The sequence below is a fragment of the Pituophis catenifer genome, unplaced genomic scaffold, assembly GCF_029215685.1.
Source record: "Pituophis catenifer annectens isolate HBS135680 unplaced genomic scaffold, rPitCat1.0.hap2 SCAF_209, whole genome shotgun sequence".
In the NCBI taxonomy this organism is placed as follows: Eukaryota; Metazoa; Chordata; class Lepidosauria; order Squamata; family Colubridae; genus Pituophis; species Pituophis catenifer.
Window position 1 is genome coordinate 8,925 of NW_027257089.1, and position 27,299 is coordinate 36,223.

General features: G+C 44.5%; 1 protein-coding gene across 1 annotated transcript in view; it reads left to right on the top strand.

Annotated features, from left to right (window-relative positions):
• The first annotated feature begins 1,147 nt into the window (after positions 1-1,147).
• Positions 1,148-27,299, top strand: part of LOC139326876 (guanine nucleotide-binding protein G(I)/G(S)/G(T) subunit beta-1) — a 31,754-nt gene continuing 5,602 nt past the window's right edge. The window contains exons 1-8 of the mRNA XM_070956622.1: positions 1,148-1,197; positions 13,536-13,643; positions 16,010-16,048; positions 17,068-17,174; positions 19,987-20,050; positions 21,180-21,342; positions 24,951-25,017; positions 26,832-27,033. Coding sequence (XP_070812723.1) covers positions 13,587-13,643; positions 16,010-16,048; positions 17,068-17,174; positions 19,987-20,050; positions 21,180-21,342; positions 24,951-25,017; positions 26,832-27,033 — 699 coding nt within the window. The 5' untranslated portion in view covers positions 1,148-1,197; positions 13,536-13,586. The remainder of the gene's footprint in view (positions 1,198-13,535; positions 13,644-16,009; positions 16,049-17,067; positions 17,175-19,986; positions 20,051-21,179; positions 21,343-24,950; positions 25,018-26,831; positions 27,034-27,299) is intronic.

A 27,299-nucleotide genomic window follows, 5' to 3' on the forward strand; every position in this document is an offset into this window, starting at 1 on the left:
TTGCATATATATATATATATATATAATATATATATGTGCAAAACCAACGTTAAAATCCATGAGGAATTTGGTTTAAAGGACTGCCACTTTGGAAAAACTTTTGGAAATCTTAACTAACAGCTGTTCTGTAAAGGACAGGGTCTGCTGGAAACTTCCCCAAGGGAAGGATGGGTATACACCTGGGCGCGTCATAGTTTAGGAGCACGCTAGGCCAACTGGCTGTATTCAGGGGAAAGCGTTGCTTTAAATAGGCAGAGCTCCCCACCACTTGGCGTAAGTCCAAACGTTATCCAAAAGGAATACAGAATTATCTTTTTTTCAGACTCGTCATCTATTCAGGGTCTTTCCTTAACCTTCAGGAAAGGTTTCTCCTTGTCCCATGGATCGCGGCAGTTAAACAGGTGCAAGGGGGGAAAAAAAGGCACCGTGTTGGGTTTTGCATAAAGGGTTTTGCACTGATGATGCTGCCTAGTTGGGTAATGAAACGTCTACAAGGAAACCACCAAGCTCAGAGATTTAAAACATTTAGATTTTTATGATGGCCGTACAATGGAACTGTGATAGCAGAAGATAGATGTACAGCTGTAGATCTACAGCTGGTAGATGTATGTCATTTTAAGGCAATAAGCAACATACAGAGGTTGTCCTTGACTTAAGACCACAACAATAAGTCACTTTCTTCAGCACCGTTGTAACTTTGAACAGTCACTAAATTTAACTGTTGTAAGCTGAGGGCTACCTGGGTTTATTAAGCTGCCTGAGTGAAGTTGTGAACCTTCACTCCTCCTGAAAAACTCACCCATTAGGGTCGAAGGGATAAAACCTATCTTGCCGTGGGGCACATTGCGTGTTAGCGGTATTTTCCAAAAACGGGGCTGGAATTCTCTTCTCCAAACCGTCTTTTGTAGCGAAGACATCCAGATTTAATTAGGGTAGGTGCCAACACCCAATCGCCTAAAGCAACTTCCCCATTCCAAAGTTGAATCAGAACTTTTGCCTTCTACCTGAGTCTTAACATTTGGTTATGGGATTATTCCAGGGGTGAAATGCTCTGAAGTCTGCTACCGGTTTGCTTCACTACCGGTTCGCTTTGCGCACACATGCGCGGTACGTGCCAAATGCGTTCTTCGCTCACATGCGTTCCACAGGCACTAACGCGCAGTGCTGAAAAAGGAGGATTAAGAAGCCTTTTCTCGGGTAAGTAGAACAGAGAGGGGTGGGACGACAGCTGTGCCACACGATTTATATTCGCTAGAAAGCAGGATTTCCTTATATCCTTACAATTTATATTGTTTCCTGATTGCTTATTTGTACCCTATGACTATCATTAAGTGTTGTATCTTATGATTTTTGATGAACATATCTTTTCTTTTTATGTACACTAAGAGCATAGGCACCAAGACAAATTCCTTGTGTGTCCAATCACACTTGGCCAATAAAAAGTTCTATTCTATTCTATTTCCTTGTCGGAAATACCAGTTTGCCCGAACCGGTAGCATTTTTTTTTTTACTACTGGTTCAGGAGAACCGGTAGCTTTTATTACTACTGGTTCGGGCAAACCGGTCCAAACCAGTAGCATTTCACCCCTGGATTATTCCCAGCAAAAGGTGCACAATCCAAGAGTGGTGGGTGGCCTAGAGGTGGAGCTCTCGCCTCACAATCAGGAGGCTGTGAGTTCGATCCTAGGACGGGGCAGGTATTTCTTTCTCTGGGCACAATGAGAATATATCTGCTGAACAAAACTCCGCATTGGCGACAGGAAGTGCATCTGGCCAGTAAATACTCAGCTCCATTCAGTTGCCCAAGACTCCACCCCGCAAGGGTCGTTATGGGGTCTTTAAAAGATGATGATGAAAAGGTGTCCAATCCAAACTTCAGTTGATTACTTGGAACAAATATAGGCCTCTGCATTTTCTTTCACCCTGCTTCCCTCCTCCTTTTTTTCCTTTACATTCTTCTGAATGCTGCTTTTTGGAGTTCTGTCTTTGGGCTTATCATTTCTCCTGTTTACCTACTGCAGTCCATCCTTCCCCTCTTGTTTTGGATATACAAAATCGCGGGAGAGCTACCTTCCACCTTGTCTAAACAAAAAAAACCACCTTAATTTTGCAATGTAAATTCTGGACCGTCCTTTATAACTCTTCATGGAAAATAGCCGGAGCTTTACCTGTACCTATACCTGGCATGTCATAACCCTGAAACCTAAAGCTTGCCGGCTGCCTCTTTTGAACTTCAGTTGGACCGTTTCCATGAATCTCTTCCGGATGGAGCAGTTCCTGTCGGCAAGCAAAATCTGAATTAAAATGGGGCGTTCGGAAAGACCTTGCCCGCATGCTTAACACCCAAAGCATCCTTCTAACTCGCAGCTGTTTCATCAAATCGTTTGCACTTGGAACACTCAGTTCAAACCAATAATTTGGAGAATTGGGTTGTACTCGGCCGGGCCTTTCAACAACCTCTGAAAAAAGCAAGGGAATTTAAAAATCACTCCTTTGTTCAAACAACAACTCTTTCTCCCGGGCTTGGGGGGAAAATTTTTTTTCCACAGCTCTTAAAAACTTCAATATTGAAGTGAAAGTTGAACCCTTTTGAAAGTCGACGGTGGTTTGCTTGTTGTTGTTTTTTTCATCGCCTAGAAGATGAGAGGGAATGAAACTTCACCGTTGCTACTGTAGTTATTTTTTTGACATGGTGTTTTAAGAGGATTTCTGTTGACAATAACGAATGGACTCTTAAGAAGGTACTGCTATTCTTCTGGTCGGAAACTTGGTTGAGATCCATGGAATCAGTAGAACAGCTTGCCTTCAGAAGTTGTGGATGCTCCATCACTGGAGCCTTTTAAGAAGAAACCGGACAGCCACCTGTCTGGAATGATATAAGGCAGGGGTCAGCAACCTGCGGCTCTGGAGCCGCATGTGGCTCTTTCACCCCTCTGCTGCAGCTCCCTGCGTCACAACCGCCAATGTGCGACACCTGCCGGCGTGCGATTTATTGAGCTTTTCAACCCACCCGGTAGGCCAACCATAAATAAATCCAAGAAAAGAAAAGTTTCAGAAGAAAACAGAAGGTTTAATTCAACTATATATGCTAGTTTTGTGGCCGCTCAAGAAATAATCAGGCACGGGAAGGATTTTGTGGCTTCCGCTGTTTTCTTTTCTGTGGGAAACTGGTCCAAATGGCTCTCTGAGTGTTTAAGGTTGCAGACCCCTGGTATAAAGTCTTGTGCGTGAGCAGGAGGTTGGACTAGAAGATCTCCAAGGTCCCTTCCGGCTCTTGTTTTATGGTTCTGTTAATTTTTTTTTACAAAATTCGCAATGCAGCTATGTGGCCCCTTGAGATGTAAAAGTAAGCTCCCATTCTTCTTAAATACACTATTTTTTTTTTTTAATGCTGTTGCTACAAATGGTATGCGGTCAAAATGCCATTTTTGGATATATTTTATCTGTCAGATCTTTGGGATAGGTGGACCACCTACAAATTGAATGCGTCCTTTGTATCTGGTGGGGTTTTTACAAGTAGTCCTTGACTCAATTGAGCCCAAAATTTCCATTGCTAAGCTAGACTGTTATTAGACTTGCCTCATTTTAGGACCTGTCTTGCCACAGTCATTAAGTGAATCCCTGCAGTTAAGTTAGTCACACGGTTGTAAGTGACCTGTTGACTTTGCTTGTCAGAAGGTCACAAAAGGGGATCTCATGACCCCCTGGACACTTCAACCGTCATAAGTCCATGCCGGTTGCCAAGCACACCAAATTTTGATCACATGAACCCAGGGACGCTGCAATGGTAGCAAGTGTAAAAAAACCACTCATAAGTCGCATTTTCTAGTGCTGCTGTAACTTCGAATGGTCACTAAACAAACAGTTGTAAGTTGAGGACTACCTGTAATTTAGTAGTGTTGTGTTGGAATTCTAGACTTGGCTTCCAAATACTAGATGGCAGTGATAAAAAGGTCAAAATTGTGGACATTAATATGTAGATCTACCCTGCCATTACTTGGATAATTTGGTAATCCTTCCTGGTATCTGAAGAAAAAAGAAATCTGAATGAGGCAGAACACGGGTAGAGTGATCACGCGAGATACGATCTGTCCCGGCAGCTGAATTTTCCACATGTTGTCAAACCAGTATTAGAGATGACCAAAGTGTTAACATGGCCAGTAACCACCAGGAACCATATTTTCATCCTTGAGGTAACCCATCAAGCGCCGGGAAAATCAGCAGATTTGGGCAGTTCAAATGAATATAAAGGATTTATTGCAAGCTTAAGCTCGCTACAAGAATCTGACCAACTAACAGTCAAGAGAAATAAGCGGGAGATAAGGAAGGCACTGAAGATCTGTTACGGGCACGCAGGGACACAAGCCCCGGGGAAACCAGGAGATTTGGGCAGTTCAAATGAATATAAAGGATTTATTGCAAGCTTAAGCTCGCTACAAGAATCTGACCAACTAACAGTCAAGGGAAATGAGCGGGAGATAAAGAAGGCACTGAAGATCTTTTAAGGGCACGCAGGGACACAAGCACCAGGGAAACCAGGAGATTTGGGCAGTTCAAATGAATATAAAGGATTTATTGCAAGCTTAAGCTCGCTACAAGAATCTGACCAACTAACAGTCAAGGGAAATGAGCGGGAGATAAGGAAGGCACTGAAGATCTGTTGCAGGCATGTAGGGATTTATGACGCATTTGATCCCTCCTTCGGCTCAGGCTGCTCATCATCTACACAACCTCTGCTATCCAGATGCATCATATTCCTCTATTCTCCAGTAGCGCGCCTAGAAGGGACGTTCAGGTAAGCAACGTCCGTTTCCCCCCCCACACCTTTTCCTTGTCTAGTTCTCACTGCTAGATAGATGTTCTTCTGTCCAGTTAATATATCTGGCCCCAAAGCCCTTGTTCTCTCTAAGAGATGCTTGCGCCCCCCTCCCCCCAACCAGAACAGCAGTAATAACTGGAAACCAGTTAAAGAAAAATGAAGAAATCAGTGTGGGTGAGAGAAAGGCTAAGAATAAAATGACAAACGGACATAATCTGCATTTTAGCTCCCTGCATGGCTGGAGCAAAAGTATTGCAGAGTTTGGAGAGGCTCTATTTGCCTTTAAAAAGAAAAATAAATTGGTTTCCTTTGTTCTTGAGCTCTGCAAAGATGCAGCCTTTTTTTTTTTTTTCTTTGCTCCTGAATGCTAAAATTACAGGCCTGTTGCCACCACACATTTAAGCCCCGCGGAACGAAAATAGCTTTCCTTTTTTAAAAAAAATAAATAAAAAAATTCAAATTCCAGTGGCATTGTTTCACACCAGCATTTAGCTGCGTGGACCGTCTGTGCGTTGAGTGAGATTTCTTTTCGCGGCAGCAATAAATAGCTTCCCCCCCCCCCATCCCTCACCCCTTCGGTTGAAAAGAAGGCCCAGGGATTTGGCTGCAGTGAAGGTGTTTTGGGTGGCCCTCGTCCTTTTGACCTGTTCTTGAATTTTTCTTGGAGTTGGAGGATGGCATCGTCGTCTTCTGTCCTATCCTGGTGTTGAAGGTTGGAGAATGTCATGCAAGGAAAGCTTCAAAAGGGCTTTAATCCGTGCTTTCATAGCCCTACTTTACCCACTGGTTAATACAAATTAAACACGTCAGGGCTGAATGTTTAATCCGAGAGATGCGTCGGCAGCCGCAGTTCCTAATTGGTCTCCGAGGGATGAGCCGTTCCTCTCTCACCTGTACGACATCTCTTCAGACAAATTGGGACTTTTTAGTTTCATAAATTTTGTATCCCCTGCAGAAGGGTGGGGGGGAGGGAGTCCAGGTAGCAGGAGTTTTTAAGACAGATTTTCATGGAAATTAGAACGCAGTGCAACAAACCCAGGAAGATAAATATGGAGGAAGCTTACCAAAGCCAGACATTATCTTACCATTTGTTGGTTGAAGTGGATCACCCAAACGCCTGGAGATTTAACCAGCGGCCCAGATTGGTGCTCATGCAAGGGGCTTGCACGCATGCACCTGGCTTAGAAAACGTGGCTAAATAGGATGGCATAGCGTAGGGGTGGCTGGGCAGGAGCGGGCTCACCCGCAGGTCGCCACTACCGATTCTTCCGAACCGGCTGAATACCACCACTGGCACACTTGGATACAGCCTCATAATTTCCAAGACGGAAAAGAAATCGGCTGCAAACAGTTGAATGTTTCCTTCCAGATGTTCCTCCAAAATAGAAAAGAAATTGACTTCAACTCAATGGAGAACACAATGAGCTTGTCGATCGAAAGGTCGGCAGTTCGGCGGTTCGAATCCCTAGTGCCGCGTAACGGGGGTGAGCTCCCGTGACTTGTCCCAGCTTCTGCTAGCTGTTCGAAAGCACATAAAAAAATACAAGTAGAAAAATAGGGACCACCTTTGGTGGGAAGGTAACAGCGTTCTGTGCGCCTTTGGCGTTGAGTCATGCCGGCCACATGACCACGGAGACGTCTTCGGACAGTGCTGGCTCTTTGGCTTTGAAACGGAGATGAGCACCGCCCCCTAGAGTCGGGAACGACTAGCACGTATGTGCGAGGGGAACCTTTACCTTTACCTTTACCCTCTCAACCATAATTCACTTTATCACTATTTAAGCATCTACTAAAAACAAGCTGTGTCCTATATATATCCAGAGGAAGGTGTATGTTTGAATCATTGTATTCTTTAATACCTACACGAAAGCATGTGTTTTCCCAAGGAAATGATTTTTTTCCCCCAAGTATTTTAAACGTAAGATTTGACACTCCTAACCACTTTTGAGGTGAAGCAAAAGACTTGACAAGAATTATTTCTAATACAGGTAGTCCTCAACTTACAAGAGTTTGTTTAGTGACCGTTAGAAGTTACAACAGCGCTGAAAAAAGTGACTTAGGACCTGTTTTTTCACACAAAGCTCACTTAACAAATGTTTCGCTGAACAGAAATTTTGGCTCAATTCAGGGGTGAAATCCAGCAGGTTCTGGAGTAACGGTAGCGGAAATTTTGAGCGGTTCAGAGAACCGGCAAATACCACCTCTCCCTGGCCCCAGCGTGGGGTGGGAATGGGGATTTTGCAATATCCTCCCCCCCCAGGAGAGGGGAGGGAATGGGGATTTTGCAGTATCCTTCCCCTGGAGTGGGATGGGAATGGAGATTTTGCAGTATCCTTCCCCTGCCACGCCCACCAAGCCACGCCCACAGCACTGGTAGTAAAAAAAAAATTGGATTTCACCACTGGGCTCAATTGTGGTCGTAAATCGAGGACTACTTGTACATCGTTGCTACGGAAGGAAATTTTTTTAAAAAAAAATTCACTTGAATTATTATAATAGTGGTTTGAATGCAGAATTGCAGGCTGAGTCAGCCAGGAGTTCGAATCCCACCCAGGCTCAAAGGTTGACTCAACCTTCCATCCTTCTGAGCTTGGTAAAACGAAGACCCAGATTGTTGGGGTCGATAGGCTGATTCTGTAAAACCGCTTAGACAATGTTTAAAGCGCCATGAAGCGGTATATATGTCTTAAAGCGCTATTGCTTTAACTGGTTAATGGGGGAGATTTTTTTTTCCTGCAGTCTGATTTTATGCGGAAAAAAACCGTATTGCTAGATATTACTGCCTTGTTCACGTTACTATTATTTGGTTCCTTGTTTAGGCAGATCGGGTTTCTCTCAGGTTTCAAAAGTTAATTCTTACCCAGCATCTTGTCTCAAAAGAAGTTTGTTCAAATGTTTTGCCAGCCGTTGGATCGCATCTCCCAAGGAATCACGATGATGCTTTTAAGCCTGTTGTGAATGGGGTGAGATTAGATGTCTGCCTTCGGTTTAGGAAGCTTAGGAGATCTGCCCATGTAGGGAGCCAAGAATCTCCCCGAGAAAACGAGATTGCAGTGAGAGGTCGCGCTCTCCCGAGGTCAGGTTCACACCGCCATGACAGGTATTCCACGTTTTCGCTTGATATTAATATTCTTGACTAGTTTTGCCTATTGCTTGTCTTTGATTCCTTCATCAGCTGCAGCCCTTCCTGGGTGAGGATAACTTGGTTAAGGTAGTTCATGTTATGAAGCTTCTAGGTAGGTTAGATTACGGGCAGTCCTCAATTTTCCTTCCTTCCTCCCTCCCTCCCTCCCTTCCCTCCTTCCTCCCTCCCGCTTTATCTCTCCTTCCTTCTCTTGCTTTCTCTCTCTCACACACTTTCCTCACTCTCTCCCTTCCTGCTTTCTCTCTTTCCTTCCTTCCCTCCTTCCCTTCCTTCCTTCCTTCCCTCCCTCCCTCCCTCCCTCCCTCGCTCCCACTTTATCTCTCCTTCCTTCTCTTGCTTTCTCTCTCTCACGCTTTCCTCCCTCCCTCCCTCCCTGCTTTCTCTCTTTCTTTCCTTCCTTCCTCCCCTCCCTCCTTCCCTTCCTTCCTTCCCTCCCTCCCGCTTTATCTCTCCTTCTTTCTCTTGCTTTCTCTCATGCTTTCCTTCCTCCCTCCCTTCCCTCTTTCCCTTCCTTCCTTCCCTCCCTCCTGCTTTATTTATTTATTTATTTATTTATTTATTTATTTATTTATTTATTTATTTATTTATTTATTTATTTAATTTCTATACCGCCCTACTCCCGAAGGACTCAGGGCGGTGAACAGGCAGAGGATAAAAAACATAAATACAAAAATTTAAAATATTATCTCTCCTCCCTTCTCTTACTTTCTTTCTCACGCTTTCCTCCCTCCCTGCTTTCTCTCTCTTTCCTTCCTTCCTTCCTTCCTTCCTTCCTTCCTTCCTTCCTTCCATCCTTCCTTCCTTCCTTCCTTCCTTCCTTCCTTCCTTCCTTCCTTCCTTCCTTCCTTCCTTCCTTCCCTCTTGCTTTATTTCTCCTTCCTTCTCTTGCTTTCTCTCTCTCTCACTCTTTCCTCCCTCCCTCTCTTCCTTCACTGTGGAATTTCTAGTCCCGATTGTGGTCGTAAGTCGAGGACTACCTGCACTGTAAAGGCATTCTTTGTGGGGCTGACCTTGGAGACAGTTCAGAAATGTTGGAATGGAATTCTTTCGGATTAATGGAACCACATTATATCAACTGATGGTTTGCAAGCACAGTTCTCTCGATCGGGCAAATGGATATTTTTAATCTTGTAAAACATCCATTTTGGGGGAAGTGTATTTATTAGGTGTTTGTAAAAGTGAGGAATCTTTACTTTGGGGTGGTCTAGTGCTGAGGCCTTTTGTTCCTTCTTTGTTCAACCTTTTAAATTACTATTTTTGTGTCAGGTTAATGGCTTCTTCCTCTCCGTTTTGATGCCTTATTGATTTCTTTCGTTTTCAGTTCTTAGCGGTGGGTCAGTTTTCAATTTTTCATAAGTTCCAGCTTGGGGTGAAGGCTTCTTACTTAGAAAAAAAACCCTTCTTTTAAACACAAGAAGATTTAACTGTAAATACTTATATAGGTAGCCCTTAATGACCACAATAGAGCCCAACATTTCTGCTGTTAAGCGAGACATTTGTTAAGTGAGCTTTGCCCCACTTTATGACCTTTCTTGCCACAGTCGTTAAGTGGATCACTGCACTGTGATAAATTAGCAGCCCGGTTGTTAAGTGAATCGGGTTTCCCCATTGACTTTGCTCGTCAGAAGGTCGCAAAAGGGGAACACGTGACCCCGGGACACAGCGACGGTCATAAGTATGAACCAGTTGCCACGCATCTGAATCTTGATCACGTGATCGTGGGAGATGCCGCGAAGGTCGTAAGTGTGAAAACCGGTAAATCGGTCGCTTTTCCCAGTGCCGTCGTAACTTTGAACGGTCACTAAATGAGCTGTTGTAAATCGAGGATTACCCCTATATGCAAATGTTGGAAACTTCACCTCTGAAATCTTTGAAGAAAGGGCAAAAACCTCAGTGTTACGATTTGGAGCATGCCGATAATTAATCAAAGCCGCAGTCCTTCTGTTAATTCGAAATTTAGCATGATATTTAATGGCATCAATAATTGGTACGGGTAGGCTGATACAGACCCCACCACCACTAAAGTTGCAACCGTAACCCCTATTAAAAAAAATAACAGCTTTACCTTGTTAATTATGGTGCAAACAGCGCTTGTTTTAATTTCATTTTGAAAGAAAATCTGGGCAGTTTCTGTGGGATTTTAAGATAAAACCCGGGAAGAACTATTGCTGTGAATATTAGCACAGCACAGTTAGCCTACGAATAATTAGGATTTAATTTCGGTGGCTTAACAGCAGTTCACTAGGTGAGTTTAAGTAATCAGCCTCACTTTCTTCAATTGGTTCACTGCTTCAAAAATACCGGGTAGCATCCTTTGATTAACTTAGTCCTTTCTCAATCTTTTTCTGATTATAGCGTCATTTGGCTCAGAGGCAAAAAAACACCCCACCCTAATTTAATTTGTGTTAAATTGTGTGTGTGTGTGGGGGGGTATGATAGCACCGTTGGAAAAAAACTTGCTGGTCAATTACAACTCTTAACGCCCAGAAAATATTTTCCAGAATATTGACTTTGGTTTTGGTTCGGTTCGTTGCAAGTGACCGTTGAAACGGCGATTCGAGTTTGTTTCCCCCCGTTTAGCCGTTTGGCTGTAAGAAAATGGCCTTTCTGTTCAAAAAGAGGAAGACCACATTATTTGGAAAGGCGACGTGGCTGATGCATGAATGTACATCTGAAAACGCTTTTTACATCTTTTGACTGTTTGAAATTGTTGGCAAAGCGTTCATTCGTTCATTCGATTTGTCAGGCCGCACTTGCAATATTGCATCCAGCTTTGGTTGCCATGATATTAAAAAAAAAAAGATGTTAAGACGCTGGAAAAAGTGCAGAGAAGAGCAATAAAGAGGATTAGGGGACTGGAGGATAAAACATGAAGAACGGTTGCAAGAACTGGGTATGTCTAATGAAAAGAAGGACCAGGGGAGACATGATAGCAGTCTTCCAGTATCTCAGGGGCTGCCCCAAAGAAGAGGGAGTCAAGCTATTCTCCAAAGCACCTGAGGGCAGGACAAGAAGCAACGGGTGGAAACTAATCAAGGAGAGAAGCAACTTAGAACTAAGGAGAAATTTCCTGACAGTGAAAACAATTAATCCGTGGAACAACTTGCCACCAGAAGTTGTGAATGCTCCAACACTGGAAGTTCTTAAGAAGAGGCTGGATAACCATTTGTCTGAAATACGAGACGGGGGAAAAAAAAAAAGAATTTTTCGAGCAAAGCAAACTGTTTTGTTTGTAGGGCAAGAATTTTCACACCTGCACAAGAATGGGATTGCACCTGCTGCTTTCCTCGAATTGAACCTGGGTAGCAAATTAGACATCCCTCTAATAATTAGATGCCCTTACCTAAGGGCCTTTTTCTGTGCTGGTTGTCCATAATGCCAGCCGTCTTTATGATGGGACCTTGCCTGTCGGTAGCTCAACCCCATCAAAAATTGCTATTAAATAGTGGCTTCGGGCAGTTTTAAATGCATTAGGGGCCCCGCACTTGGATGGAAAGGTTGATTTGGCAGTTTGGAGGCAAACCTACAACTAGGGAGAAATTTCCTCACAGTTACAACAATTAATCAGTGGAACAGCTTGACTCCAGAAGTTGTAAATGCCCCAACACTGGAAGTTTTTAAGAAGAGATTGAACCTTTCCTAGTCTGCGGCCTTTCTCCACCAGCTTCCTGTTAATGCAAAAATCACCAGTTGCCTTATCGCGCGCATACTTAGAATGAGTTTCAGGGGCTGATGATTATAGATGTTGCAATGTTCCGAAGCTAGCAAGCTTGAAGTCCGCAACCTGACGGAGGCAATAAATAAAATGAGATCGAGGACTTCAAAACACCTGCTTGCCTTCAAAACAACTATAGATGTAGAATAAGAGTTGGGTGGGACCTTGGAGGTCTTCTAGGCAGGCAGGAAACCCTACATCACTTCAGGTAAATGGTTGTCCATTTTCCTAGGGATAGTGACGAGTGGAGTGGAGTGGACTAGAGTAAGTTGGAAGGGACCTTGGAGGTCTTCTAGTCCACCCCCCCCCCGATTAGGCAGCAACTAATTGTAATTAGAACCTGCTTGGTCCTAATTCTCATTTTAGGACGACAATTCAAAAGAAACTCTTGGCTGACATGTCCCAAAGGTGCTGTTTCCAAAAGACAGCTGGACTTCGTTTTTCCTTGAAGACGTTTTGCTTCTCATCCAAGAAGCTTCTCCAGTTCTGAGCCAGTCCGTCAGAACCGATGAAGCTTCTTGGATGAGAAGCAAAACGTCTTCCAAGGAAAAACAAAGCTGCCTTTGAAAAAGCACCTTTGAGACAACTGTGACCTGGAAGACTGAGAATCTTTATAGACTCTCTTTTAACTATTTCGAATTACGTCGAGACGGGAAGAAACTCCCCACAACTCTGCCTTATGGTTCTTCCATCATACCGTCTCTCCCTGGGGGGGGGGTGAGCTTCTTGAAACAACCGCCGGGATATAGAGGCTGGACTTAAGATCATCCCAGGCATCGTCTTAATTGGATTTGCACCAATGGCTAACTCGAGCCGGGAGATTAGGAAGCCTTAGCAATGATCCGGCAATCCAGAACTTCAGAGATGCTCCTGGGTGTAGACGGGATAAGGGCTGCAGGTTCAGACTGAGGTAGCTCCTGTAAAAATTATTTTAAATTACTGATCACTTAGGGTGATTCAGCGGTGGTATTCGGGCGAACCGGTAGTTAAATTGCCGGCCCAAAACGGGGCGCGGGAATGCACGTCTTACTTCCCCCCGCTCCCTGTGGCCCATTTTTGCTCCCGGGAGGTGCAAGAGGCCATGTTCTGCTTGTCGCACACCCCTGGCCACACCCACCATGGCAACTGACTCGTATTTACGACGGTTGCAGAGTCCCTGGTCACTTGATCCCCTTTTGTGACCTTCTGACAAGCCTAATTTGCTTAACAACCGTGTCACTAACTTAACAACTGCAGTGATTCCCTTAACAGCTGTGGCCAGAAAAGTCGTAAAATGGGGCAAAACTCACTTAACAAATGTCTCACTTAGCGGCATAAATTTTGGGCTCAGTTGTGGACATAAGTCGAGAATTGCTTGTTCTTAGCCCAAGGTTTTGAGATGATGTGTGTATCAGGGTTCCAACAGATGCCCTAATTAAATCATGAGCCTCGAGCCAAGCTTCGAAAGAAATTCAGTTATTTATTAGGAGCTTCATGTCGGCACATTCCAAGTGAAGCCAACTCTGACCTCATGTAATTTGCGACCCAGACTTGACCCTGTTTCCCCCCTCCCCCCAGGGTGTGTCATCAGTCACATTTGCCAACAGAGAAATTTTGTGGGTTGTACAGATCACTCTCCTCCAGCTGCTGTGGGTAACCCTGGGAGACAGCCTTGAGAGAGATATGTCTGGAATGTGCTTTTGTTTTTGGCTGCCATGCTGCTTCACCATTTTCCCCATCCCCCTTGCCTATGGCAACTCGAGAGCAGGCCAGGGATGCTTTGCAAGTTGACATTGTGTGCATGTGGATATAAATATTTGGTTCATTGATGAGCAAAAGATTAGCCGAGTCACACTTTCTGTTTGTTTATTTTGCAGGTTTTTAAGCTTTTAAGGAGTGTCAAAGCTGTACACCTTTAGTGCGGGAAGATGAGTGAACTCGATCAGTTACGCCAGGAGGCTGAACAACTAAAGAACCAAATCAGAGTAAGTATTAATTTATTTGCTCTCCTCCTTCAGTGAAATATTCCTGAGATCTTTGATTTATAGAATTTTCAAAAATTTGGGCTGGGGGAATATCTAAAATTGGCTTTCGACAGATGTTTTCATTAAAATGAAAAAAAATCATTAAAATTAAAGAATTGTATGGAATGAAAGGTAGCGTTGGGCTGAGATAACAACCACATTAAAATGGCCTTAAAATCGGTTTGTGGTTTTTTTCTATTTCTTTTTCTTACTCTTAAGTCCATTTTTCAGCATCTCTTACGCCCCATGACATATTTAAGTCACCAAGTACAATTTGGCAGTGACCGTAGGGTAGCGCAAAATGACCACCCCAAGAATATGGAACTTATAGTAAAGAAAATGTATATTTGATTATTCATGTAATAACTGCAGCTAGAATTGTATTTGCACAAAATTGGAAAAGTGCAGAGATCCCTACGGATGAAAATGTGATTAAGAAAATATTAGAGTGTGCAGAAAGGAATAGATTAACACTTGCAATTAAAGGAAAGGAAGAATCTGACTATTACAGTATATGGGAGTTATTTTATCAACGGTTAGAGAATAAATATGAAAATTAGAAATAAAAGCGGAGGAGCGAAATATCGAAAATGTATTACTAAGTCAAATAACCTAAGAAGAGAAATGTTACAACAGTAGATACGTTATGTATTAGCATTAATCCAAGAATAGATATAAATAATGAACGTGGCTGTAAATTTTAATGGTTATTGCACAAAAAATGTGTACCCAGACGACACACTGAATGAGTCACCCTTTAATGACACACTTTAATGAAAGATGAAATGTTTGTATTAAAAGGAAATTAAAAAATGTAAAAAAAGAAAAAAAGAAAATGAAATGCTATAGGGCAGTGATGGCTAACCTTTTTGCCATCGCGTGCCAAAAGTGAGGGGTCGTGGGTGTGCCCACACTCAGAATTCTATGTGCCCCCCTCCGTGCTCTCCCTGCTTTGGCACACGATGGCACGGTGGGCCCAGTAGGCCCATTCTTCACTCTTCCCCAGGCTCCATAGCCTTTCTAGGAGTCTGGGGAGGGCAAAAACAGCCTTCCCTAGCTCCCCCGATGCCCTCTGGAGGCTGGATATGGCCTGTTTCCCAACTTCCGGTGGGCCCAAAAGACCCAAAAATCAGCTGGCTGGCACCCACATGTGCGCTGGAGCTGAGCTCATGTGCCAACCAATATGGCTCTGCATGCCACCTGTGGCACGCATGCCATACGTTAGCCATCACGGGTATAGGGTTTCCTGCCTCTACCATTTCAGGGGGTTGGACTAGAAGACCTCCGGGGTCCCTTCCAACTCTGTTATTCTATTCTTTTCTATATGCAGATCAAAATCCAGCAGAAGCTTTTGGTGAAATTCTTTCTGGAGCTCAGATCTCCTCTTTCTCAAGCAGTGTTTCCCCACCTTAGGCATTTTAAGATGTGTGGACTTCAACCTCCATGCTGGCTGTGGTATTCTGGGAGTTGAAGTCCACACGTCTTAAAATGCCTAAGTCCGTGATGGTGAACCTATGGCACGCGTGCCACAGGTCACGCGGAGCCATATGGGTGGGCACATGAGCGTTGCCCTAGTTTAGCTCCAGTGCACATGTGCGTGCCAGCCAACTGATTTTTGACCTTTCAGGGCCCAACAGAAGTTGGGAAATGGGCCATTTCCTGCCTCCAGAGGGCCTCGGGGGGTGGGGGGAGGCTGTTTTTGCTCTCCCCAGGCTCCAAGAAAGCTTCTGGAGCCTGGGAAGGGCGAAAAAGGGGCCTAATCTTCCAGCCGGCTGAGCAGCATAATCGTGTTTTAAATCTATCCCCACTGGATTGAAATCTCATGATGGAATTCCCTCCTAATCATGAGTCACCAGATGAAATTTGGAGTGGCTGTTTTAACATTTAGACCAACGCGGGCACAGTGCAGAATTGATGCCGCTTGCAATGCCCAACGGAAAGGGGTTTCATAAAGAGATTATCCGGCTTAGCGTGTCTGAAACCTTTTTGCACCCGTCCTTTCCCCTTCATCCTCATCACCCCCTTTTTCTTTCTTTCTTTCTTTTTCTTTTTTTTTTTTTTGCCATTTGATCGAGGGAGATGCTGGCTCTAACAGGCTTTCTAAATTCTTAGCAGATTATAAGCTTCCGATAAATAGAGAAGGGCTTCCCTCCTCCCAAGGTATTTATGTCTGCACTTTCCCTATCAGGACGCAGCCCTGGGACGGCGAACAGTCGTTTTAAAACAGAAGCAGGAGAAAAAAAATGTGGTGGTTTTTTTTTTTTCTTGTTTGTTTGACTGTTTTTCCTCTGGGAGCATTCACACATTCTTTTTTTCTTTTCTTGCAGGATGCTAGGAAAGCCTGTGCTGACGCTACCTTGGCCCAGGTAATTGCGGTGTGTGGGAATTCTGGGGGAATTCTGGGAGTTGAAGTCCACAGGTCTTATAGTTGCCAAGGTTGGATACCTCTGCTATAGTGTATATTCTCCTCTCTCCTCTCCTCCCTCCCTTTATCTTTCCCTCCTTCTCTCTTTCTGTTTCTCTCTTCCTCTCCATGATTCTTGATGAACATATCTTTTCTTTTATGTACACTGAGAGCGTATGCACCAAAGACAAATTCCTTGTGTGTCCAATCACACTTGGCCAATAAAGAATTCTATTCTATTCTATTCTATTCTCTCTCTCCCTCCTTCCTTCATCTCCCTCTCTCTCTTTCTTTCTTTCTCTCTCTCTCCCTTCTTCCTTCCCTCTCTCTCTCTCTCTCCCTCCTTCCTTCATCTCTCTCTTTCTGTCCCTCCCTCCCTCTCTTTCTCTTCCTGTCTCTCTCCTTCTCCCTCCTTCATCTCACTTTCTCCCCCTCTTTTTCTCCCTGCCTCCCTCCACCCCCTCTCTCTTTATCTTTCCCTCCCTCCCTCCCTCTTTTTCTTTCTCTTTCCCTCTCCTCTCTCTCCTGCCTTCCTTCATCTCTCTCTTTCTCTCTCTCTCCTTCCTTCATCTACCTTTCTCCCCCTCTCCCTCGCTCTCTCTCTTTTCCTTCCCTCTCTCTCTGTCTCCCTCCTTCCTTCATCTCTCTCTTTCTCCCCCCTTTCTCCCTTTGTCTCGCCTTCCTTCCTTCCTTCCTTCCTTCCTTCCTTCCTTCCTTCCTTCCTTCCTTCCTTCCTTCCTTCCTTCCTTCCTTCCTTTGTCTCTTTCTCTCCCTGTCTCTCTCATTCTCCCTCCTTCATCTCTCTTTTTCTCCCCCTCTTTCTCTCCCTGCCTCCCTCCCCTCTCTGCCTCTCTCTCTCTCTCTCTCTCTCTCTCTCTCTCTCTCTCTCTCACACACACACACACACACACACACACACACACAACCCCCTTTGGGTAGTAGCTGTTGTTTGACAGATGATGTGCAATTCTTCTTTTTCAGATCACAGCCAACATTGATCCTGTGGGTCGTATTCAGATGCGCACTAGACGAACACTGCGAGGACACTTGGCCAAAATTTATGCAATGCACTGGGGAACCGATTCCAGGTAAGTTACCTGGGTTGGACAGGTTGTCCCCCAACGCAAGGTTGGATACTAAGGATTCCTCCCTTCTCATGAGAAGAGGGAAGGATTTACCCCCCTCCCCCCCCCCCCCCAAAAAAAAAAGGGAGATGGGAGGAAATCGGTGAGCCTGAGCAGGTCCTGGTTGCGCTACTGCTTTGTGCAACACAACAGATGACCAATAATGAGCCTCTCCTGCTTCGCCCCAGCTATTTTTCCTCAATTTATGACGAGTCCTCTACCTACGATCGTAATTGGGCCCAGGATGTCCATTGCTAAGCAAAGCAGTTGTTAAGTGAGTTGCCCCCAATTTTGCAATCTTTTTTGGCCACGGTCATTAAGAACAGAGAAAACAGAGTTGGAAGGGACCTTGGAGGTCTTCTAGTCCAACCCCCTGCTCAGGCAGGAAACCCTCCACCAATTAAGCAAATCAGTGCAGTCGTTCAGTGGATCATGCGGTCGTTAAGGAAATCTGACTTCTCCCATTCAGTGTGCTTGTCGGAAACCGGCTGGGAAATGTGGCAAACGGTGATCACACAACCCCTGGGACAAGGCAGCCATGACGAATACATACTGGTGGCCATTAGCACCTGAATTTTGATGATGGGACTGCAGGAATGGTTGTTAGCTGAGGACCAACCGCAACTCACTATTTTCAGTACTTTTGGAACTTTGAACGGTCCCTAAACAAGTGGTTGTACGTCACTTCAACCATAGTAGTGGGATTTTTGATACGAGATTCAGGCCAGTTCATTTTTTTTTTTTTTTTTGGGCCTGGAGTTGAGCAAAACTCTGAACCACAAACACACACAGCGAGGAAAGATTTATTTAAACAAAGCCACCGCTGTCATTAATAAAGTTTTACAATTGTACTTTTCCTGCTCCAGAACGGGGAAACATTAAGCGATGCTGACAAGTAAAAGTTAACATTTATTCTTCTTTGTTGACAGAGAACTGGGCTTGTTTTTCAAAAAGACGGCAGCCCCCTTCCCCCCCCTTTCCCCCCCCTTTTTTTGGAATTGACCAAAGCTGTATCGGAAGGGCTGTTTTTAATCCAAGGAAAAGAATCTTTACTAATGACTCGATTTTTGTTTCTTCAAGTCAAATAATCCGTGTTCCTCTTTTTTTTTTATTAACTGATGTTTATGAACTGTGTCACAATGGCATTCAAACACAGAACAAGCTGAAAGTTAAAACGCTAATTATACAAGCAAAGTTTACAAAAACCCTTTAAAATATGTAAATTCAACATATGACATGCCGTGCAATGAAAAATAGCATATAGGTGAAGGTTCCCCTCGCACATATGTGCTAGTCGTTCCCGACTCTAGCAGGGCAGTGCTCGTCTCCATTTCAAAGCCGAAGAGCCAGCGCTGTCTGAAAATGTCTCTGTGGTCATGTGGCCAGTATTACTCAATGCCAAAGGGTCACGGAATGCTGTTACCTTCCCACCAAAGGTGGTCCCTGTTTTTCTACTTGCATTTTTTACGTGCTTTCGAACTGCTAGATTGGCAGAAGCTGGGACAAGTCACGGGAGCTCACCCCGTTACGCGGCACTAGGGATTCGAACCGCTGAACTGCCGACCTTTTGATCGATTATAGTGTATATATTATACACTTTATACTATTTTCGGGGAAACATGGTATATATATATAAATAGCATATATATATATATATATATATATGCTATTTATATTTAGCATAAAATATATTTATAGTTAGCATATATATTATATTATATATGCTAACATGGTAAATATCTAAATAGCTATAATATACTTTATACCTATTTACAGATATTTTAAGCTCTTTACAGATTCCCAGATCTTTGTAATCTCGTAGAAAAGTTGGAAATATCAGCAGATCCAGTTATGGTACTTTCAGGTCAATTCTGATCAATGCACTTTCCCGGGTTCAGCATTGTATAATATAGGTACTCCTCACCTTACAACTGTTTATTTAGTGTCCATTCAAAATTACAACAGCACTGGAAAAAGTCACTTACAACCTTTGTAATCAGCAGTGGGTTTCCAATATACTCACCACCAGTTCACTGTGCGTGCGCACTCTTGCTTGGTGTGTGTGCGCATGCCTTCTGCGTATGGCCCTGGCCTGCGTGTGCGCTTTGCTCACTCGCGCGCCTTCTGCACATGTGCCCGGCTTTGAAAATATCTCCGCAGCCGGTTTGCCCGAACCGGCTGAATACCACTGATTCTAATGTCTCTGCAGTCACATGATCAAAATTCAGGCATGGATTTACGATGGTTGCCGCCTCACAAGGTCACATGATTGCCGCTCGCAACCTCCCCTTCCAGCTTCCAACCAGCAAAATCAATATTGGGCGGGGAAGGAAGGTGGATTTGCATAACGGCCGTGCTCTTTATTCAACGACCATTGCAATTCACTTTTAACGTCCACGGCAACAACAAAAAAGTTGTAAAATTGGGCGTGCCTCGCTTAGCAGCCGCTCTGCTTAGCAGTGGAAGTTTTGGTTTCAATTGCGGTCACGATTCGGGGACTTAACCATACAAGTGTTTCCCATGGTTGAGTTTTGGATGGTTAAAACGGCCATTTAACAAAGATAACGCGCAGATGGCTGTACTCCAAGCTTCCAGGGTTTAAACAGCGCCGAAGCCATTGACACGGTTCCTGGGTTAAAGCTAAGGCGACGTGATTTACTGGGAAACTCTTGTGAAAGATTCAATCAATTGATCGAGGCCAGCCTGGCCCAGTTCACTGTATGATTAGCCAAAAAAAAAAAAAAATCAATTTATTCTCCCTTCTCTGCTCTTCTAGGCTTCTGGTTAGTGCATCACAAGATGGAAAACTGATCATTTGGGACAGCTACACCACAAACAAGGTGAGAGACGAATCAAATGTTCTGGCTGGTTGTTGAATTGCAGCAAAGCCATTCAGACTTCAACACAACTTCGTTCCCTAAAGCCTGTGTCCTTTTTATGTCTGCTGTAGCCCTAGTGAAGAGTTAAGATACACGCCCATTTACTCCTTTAAGTTGCAGGCCAAAAGTAATTATTTCTTGAAGCAGCACACAAGTTTAGCCTCTGCTGCTGGCAGTAGATACATATTACATTTAAGAGCTTCTAGCTGGGTGAAAAACAGGGAATTCCAGCAGGAAATGGAAATTACTAACAGTTTGCAAAGAGCTACTTAACCTTGTAAACATTTCCCCTATCATTGTTTTCTCAAAGTTCTCTAAAGTACCCAACAGAGCTATCTTATCAGAAGTTTCCATTTTCTCGATTCCAGTGTATTTTCTCCCAAAATTCATTGCAACACTTGTAAACTTAGAGGGAACCAGCATGTATAGTACTTAAAGTAGTGAAGATTAAGAGCAGGGAAACCCAGGTTCTCGTGTCTCCCCTCCCTTAGCCGTAAAAGCTCTTTCGGGGAGTTCAAATCACTCAGTGTCTCTCCGTCCAACCTACCTCAAAGGGCCGTGGTGGGGAAAAACAAGAGGAGGCAAGCAGCCCATTTGCAAACAATTCAGTGCTAGCAAAACTCGGATACAGAATAACAAGAGTTGGAAGGGTTCCTTGTAGGTCATCTAGTCCAACCCCGCTACACCATTTCTGACAGATGGCAGTCCAGTCTCTTCTTGAAAGCTTCCAACGATGAAGCTCTCCCCACAACATCCGAAGGCAACTTCTCTTCCATGGGTTGATTAAGAGGCCTTTTCCCTAAATGGCTGCCAAATAAAAATTAACCGCTTAAAAGGCAGCAACGCGATGCCAGATCAGCTTTTTAGAAAGCCACAATTCGTTTTCTGGGTTCCATTTCTTGTGTGTCAAAGTCTGAACAACTTTAGCCTTCTTTCAGGATGATTTATTGATAAAACAGGACCCTCCTCCAATTTGCCAGGAAATTCACACCCCTGCCACTTAACTGCCAGCGAAACATCTACCTGCTCACGGAAGCCTATTTTGTTTCACTAAATTATCCCATTTTTTATTTTTCCGTATTTTTGCTAGGTCCATGCCATCCCACTGCGTTCCTCTTGGGTCATGACCTGCGCATACGCCCCTTCCGGAAACTACGTGGCCTGCGGTGGTCTCGATAACATTTGTTCCATTTACAACTTGAAAACACGTGAAGGCAACGTCCGAGTAAGCCGTGAGCTGGCCGGCCACACAGGTACGTCCATCTCCCATCCAGACTCAGTTCATTTGACCCCTGGGTGATGCTACATCCTTGTAAAAGTCACCTTGTTTGTTGGCTTCAGAATATGTCCCAAATTCTGGGTAATTTTTGTGCAACTCAAGGGAAGGCTCGCCTTACAGCAGGTTAGGTAATTCCTGGAACAGGTAAGATGCTCAGTTCAGTGTTCTGCTTTTCCCAGATATGTGGACTCCGACTCCCAGAGTCCCCAGCCCTCTTGGGATGTTGGGAATTTCAATCTATGAATCGCAAGCTTTTTAAAAAGGAGGCTAAATTGACTGCCTCCATGTTCTGTGGTTGTATGAACTTCACTTCTCCAGATTGAATGTAACATAGAGGCAGGGAGTTTGGCTAGGATATATGAAGGATCTCTAGGTGAGTGGTTGCGGTGGCCTAGAGATGGAGCTCTTGCCTCACAATCAGGAGGCTGTGAGTTTGATCCTAGGTAGAGGCAGATATTTCTCTCTCTGGACACAATGAGAATATATCTCCTGAACAAAACTCCGCATTGACAACAGGAAGGGCATCCGGCCAGTAAACACTCAGCTCCATTCAGTTGCCCAGACTCCACCCCGACGCAAGGGATTATGGTTAAAAGAAGATGATGATTTTAGTTCCAGTTGGATTCCTCGCTTGTTAGATCGGTGTCGGCGGCCTCCTGGACTTGTGATACCTTTAGAACAATTTTTCAACAATTTTTTTATTGGAAAGCAGATCGATTCTGAGGAATTATGTGTAGACACTCAGCTTCATTCAGTTGCCCAGACTCTACCCCGCAAGGGATTATGGAGTCGTCAAAAGAAGATGATATGAAGGCTCTCTGGCGGTGGGGGCTGGTTCTGCAAGGTATTACTTAGTGCAGGGGTTCCCAAACCCCGGTCTGCGGCATGCCAGCAACCAGTCCGCGCAAACAAGGGAAGCCCCATCGGCGGGATGCAGGCAGCACGCGAAACCACCGTCCCTCCAGTCGGTGAAAAAATCTCTCTCCATGGAACTGGTCTCTCAGGCTCAAAAGCTTGTGGGGGCCACTGACTTAGTGGTTGGGTGGTACTTTCCCATCCCCAATCATAGAGGAAGAGATAGAGAACTGACTACATCTGTCCCAAGAGATTAGGCTGTTCAATATGCCAAACAGCTGGGTTTCTTCCCTCTGCCCGCCCCCGGGTGCCATTAAAAAGATGATAATCTCACTTTTGTCATAATAGACTTAGCACGATTATCCCGAGAAATTCTACCTCCCCAGGGAGGTTATTGGGAATATCTCCAAATCGGCATCTGTCCACTTGCACGCAGGCCATTAAACCAAATTCGGCATGGCGAAGTTCAGAGCGCTAATAAAAAGGATGAACGCTTTTTAAGAGGATAAGCGGATGGGATATGAATCTCGGTCGTGGGCGTCAGATTTTAAAAGGTTTTCAGGATCAAAAGGACAACCAGTGTCTCCTTTTGTGTGTGTGTGTGTGTGGTTCTGGTTTGTGACGGATTCCTTTGGGAACGTTTGTTATTCTTGCAGAGAAATAACAGGTGTGAAGGCAAGTGATGTAACACACCTTGAGAGTGAAAAAAGTATTTGGCAAAGAAACCCTGTAGAGCTGTTGTTGCCTTCTTGCGGATTAACAGGAAGACTTTATCCTGTTATCTGAGGGATCCAGTTTTCTGGATGAGCTTAAGCCATCCTTGCGCTGTTTTTGTTTGTGTTTCGTCAGCGCTCCTCAACAGTGGCCTAGAGTACAGGATATCCTGTTTTCCCGAAAATAAGACCCAACCAGAAAATAAGTCCTAGCATGATTTTTCAGGATGCTCGTAATATAAGCCCTACCCCCCAAAAAATAAGCCCCAGTTAAGATTGTCAGCCAGATGGATGCATTTAGTATCGTATTTCCTCCTTATTTTCTTAACCAGAAAATAAGCCCTAATGCATCTCTCGGAGCAAAAAATTAATATAAGACCCGGTCTTATTTTTGGGGAAACACGGTAGAGGAAAAGCAAGGTGTAATTCAACGAATAAAGATAACTGCCTGACCAAACATTAGGCTTGTTTTAATATATCCTAGCACAGCCCAGAATTGTGCATCTTTCCTATATGGCCTTGGGGCGCTGGTCCCTAGAGATAACCCACCCATAACCCACCTCTTGTTCTACGGAGCTTCTTAAAATATGGAATTGTCAGGTAACACGAATCCTCTCCAAAGCAAACGAGCCCCCCTTATTCACCGGGACATCCAGCAGCCCTTATTTTACTCTGCTCTTTCTGTTTGCAAAAAAAAAATAATAAAATAAAAAATTTAAGACTTGAAGGCGCGACTCAGCTCAGGGACTCTTCCTCCCACTTGCCAGCTTGGCTCCGGAAAACCTTTGGCGGTTCTTAAAAGAGACACCCCCCCCCCCAGCAAAGCTCTGCGTCCCGCTGACTTCGCTCGGCTTGCCGGCTTTTTGGATGGAGACGAAAAGCAGCTCTCTGAGAACACTCGCCGGGGAGGGTGGGAGTGGGGGGAACTGAGGTTATACGACCGCAACAAAGAGCTATTTATAAATGCGGCCAGGTTTACAGGACAAGATGGGAACATTTTCTGAATAAGCCTTTGAGTCGAAAGCTAGGAGGGGAAAAAAAATATTCACGGCGAAGGGCTGGAACCATTTTTTCCTCTGGCCTTTTGGTTTATTTTGAAGTTATCCTGGGATACCTCACTGGATCAGGTCCTGTCCTGGGATAGTCCGGCGTCAATGCGTCCCTTGCCGTTGAAATGGGGCGGGTGGGCCGGCGATGAACCCAAGGATACGGGACGTGGAAGTTCCCTGCGATGAACTGAAACATATTTTTCGATTATGGGTTGTGAGAATAACCTTGGGGAAACCGAAGGAGGAAGAGCTGCAGCCAGGGCAGCTGTCAGATAAGAGCAGGGGGCCGGATCCTACCTGTGGGGTGCTTAGATCTATCCCGGGGGTCTGCCCTGAAAATAGCGAAGGACTGGTGCATGCCCCCCGCCCCGAGTTCCATTTTCGCTGGCAGAGGGGTTACAGGAGGCCGTCGCAGCCGAAAACGGAGCTCGTAAGCCCGTTTTCGCTGGCAGTGCACTTGGGCCACCATACGGTTGTTAAGTGAATCTGGCTTCCCCATTGCTTGTCAAGAAGGTCGCAAGGACACTGCAACTGTCATAAATGCGAGTCAGTTGCCAAACGTCTGGATTTTAATCGTGACCCTGGAGATGCTGCATCATAAGTGTGAAAACCGGTCCTAAATTGCTCTTTTCAGTGCCGTGGTAACTTTGAACAGTCACTAAACGAATGTTTTTTTAAAAAACAGATTAACAGAGTTGGAAGGGACCTTATAGGTCATCTAGTCCAACCCCTCCCTGTTCAAGCAGGAGACCCCTACACCATTTCTGACAAAATGGCAGTCCAATCAAGAACTTACCTGTAAAGGCAAAGGAGAGGGTGGGCCATGCTTTCAGACTTTCAAGATGCTGTAAACCCCCCCCTCCCCACAGCAAAGGTGGCGCTAGTCCTCATGATTCCAGCTCCCTTTCCTTGGACCGCCTCGAAGGTTTGCCTGACGACATCTCTCGCTTTCTCTTTTTTTGCAGGCTATTTGTCCTGTTGCCGGTTTGTGGATGATAATCAGATTGTGACCAGCTCTGGAGATACCACTTGGTAAGATCCGAACTCGGGTAACATGACCCGTCGTAGCTTTGCGCGCTCAAAAACAAAAAACAAACAAAACATTGAACATTGGGTCGAAATCTTGTTCTCTCCCCTGCCAGTCTTTAAATCCTGCAGAAACATTTTTAAAAAAAAATAGAAGGAGGAAGCTGTTTTCTCTGAGCACAAATGTTCAAACAGGAGTTTATTTTTAGTACCCCCGAAATCAGGATCAGGCAAGATCAGGCAACTCAGCTGGGATCGTCAGAGCCTTTTAAAAGCATTTATTTTACAACCTCTTCAGCCCAAAGAGGTTGTAGGAAAAAATGCTTTTAAAAGTAAAAAAAAAAAAAAAAGCCTCTGATGATTGCGCGGCTCAGCTGGGCATGGGGGCAAGGCAGGGATTTTTGCTACCGGTTCTCTGAACCACCCGCCGTCATTGCTACTGAATCGGGTGATCCAGTCCGAACCGGGAGCATTTCACCCCTGGATCTTGGGCTATTCCAGCAGTGGAATAGGATTATCTTGAAACTCAAAAAAAAAAAAAAAAGTTGTGTTATTAGCCGTCAAATCTCAAAAATACAACTTTTCCCAAAAGGTTTCCACAATTTTGGCCACTACTGTAAATCGTAATATTTATTTATTTATTTATTTTATTTATTGGTTCGGTTTATATGCCGCCCTTCTCCGGAGACTCAAGGCGGCTTACAATGCGTTAAGCAATAGCCTTCATACTTTTGTATATGCCTGCTTAGTAGGGCTTTCCCCCCCCCCCCCCAGCGGTGCTCTTTTTTTTAATACAAAGTCAGCTTATTGCCCCCACAATCTGGGTCCTCATTTTACCTACCTCAGAAGGATGGAAGGCTGAGTCAACCTTTTTTTTTTTATTTTTTTTTTATTGAAAATTATTAAAAAATACAGAAAAAAAATATAATAATATGGATAGAATTGCAGAGAGTAATATAATACATATAGAGTTTTAAAGTATCAATTTTCGCCTGGAGAAAGTACAAACTTCCATTAAGCTAACTCATCAAAAGGAAGAAAAGTTTAAACAGAAAAAAAATTCTCAATTGTCATGGAATACTCCTGTAAATATTTACCCACGTTCACATTAAGGTTAATATTTAATAATTAATATATATATTTTTTGATTTGATTTGATTTATATGCCGCCCTTCTCCGGAGACTCAGGGCGGCTTACAATGTGTTAAGCAATAGCCTTCATCCTTTTGTATATTTATACAAAGTCAGCTTATTGCCCCCACAAACTGGGTCCTCAATTTACCTACCTTAGAAAGGATGGAAGGCTGAGTCAACCTTGAGCCTGGTGAGATTCGAACCAGCAGTAAATTGCAGGCAGCTGTGTTAATAACAGGGTGCTTTAGACCACTGTACTACCAGGCTCCAACCTTGAGCCTGGTGAGATTCGAACTCGCAGTAATTGCAGGCAGTTGGCAGCTAAGTGCTACTTAACAGCACTTTAGTCTGCTGCACCACCAAGGTAATACTTAAGCTTTCAATGCTGGGATCGTCCCGTATCATCCAAGCAGCTGACAGAGCGATGGCCCTCTTTTAAGCCACTTCAGATCATGGAGAAATATGCTTTTTTTTTTTTTTAATGAAAATAAAGGTGATTTTTTTTTTTTAAGGCCTGTGAGTCAGAGAAAAGGGGAGAAGTCGCCAGCAAATTTAGAAATGTGATCTGTGTGTGGGAATCCAGCAGAGATTTTAGGGCGGGGAGAAACTCGCTAGGAGACTTAACTCGGTCGTTGGATGATGGTGGCGTTTTTTTTTTTTTGTTCTCCCCGCCTTACCTACCGCAGCGCCCTGTGGGACATAGAAACCGGACAGCAAACTACCACGTTTACCGGCCACACCGGCGATGTCATGAGCCTATCCCTCGCTCCGGATTCCAAGTGTTTTGTCTCTGGTGCCTGCGATGCCTCAGCCAAGCTGTGGGATGTCCGAGAAGGGATGTGCAGGCAGACTTTCACCGGCCACGAGTCGGACATCAATGCCATTTGTGTACGTAGGCAAGGCGACGGGCGAGGAGGCGGTCAGGCTGCCTCGTCATCAGGACCGCTAATGCTGTGATGTCCCTCGAGGGAATGGGGATGAGATTTCCTACTAGGGGGGTAGATCTATTGCCAAGATTCCCTCCCCCTCCCTCCCTTCCTCCCTATCTGTCTTTCTATCTACATCTCTCTCGATAGATAGACAGACAGACATACAGACGTGTATATATAATCTTCCTATTGTGTGTCTGTCTATCGGTCTAACTCTATTCTATA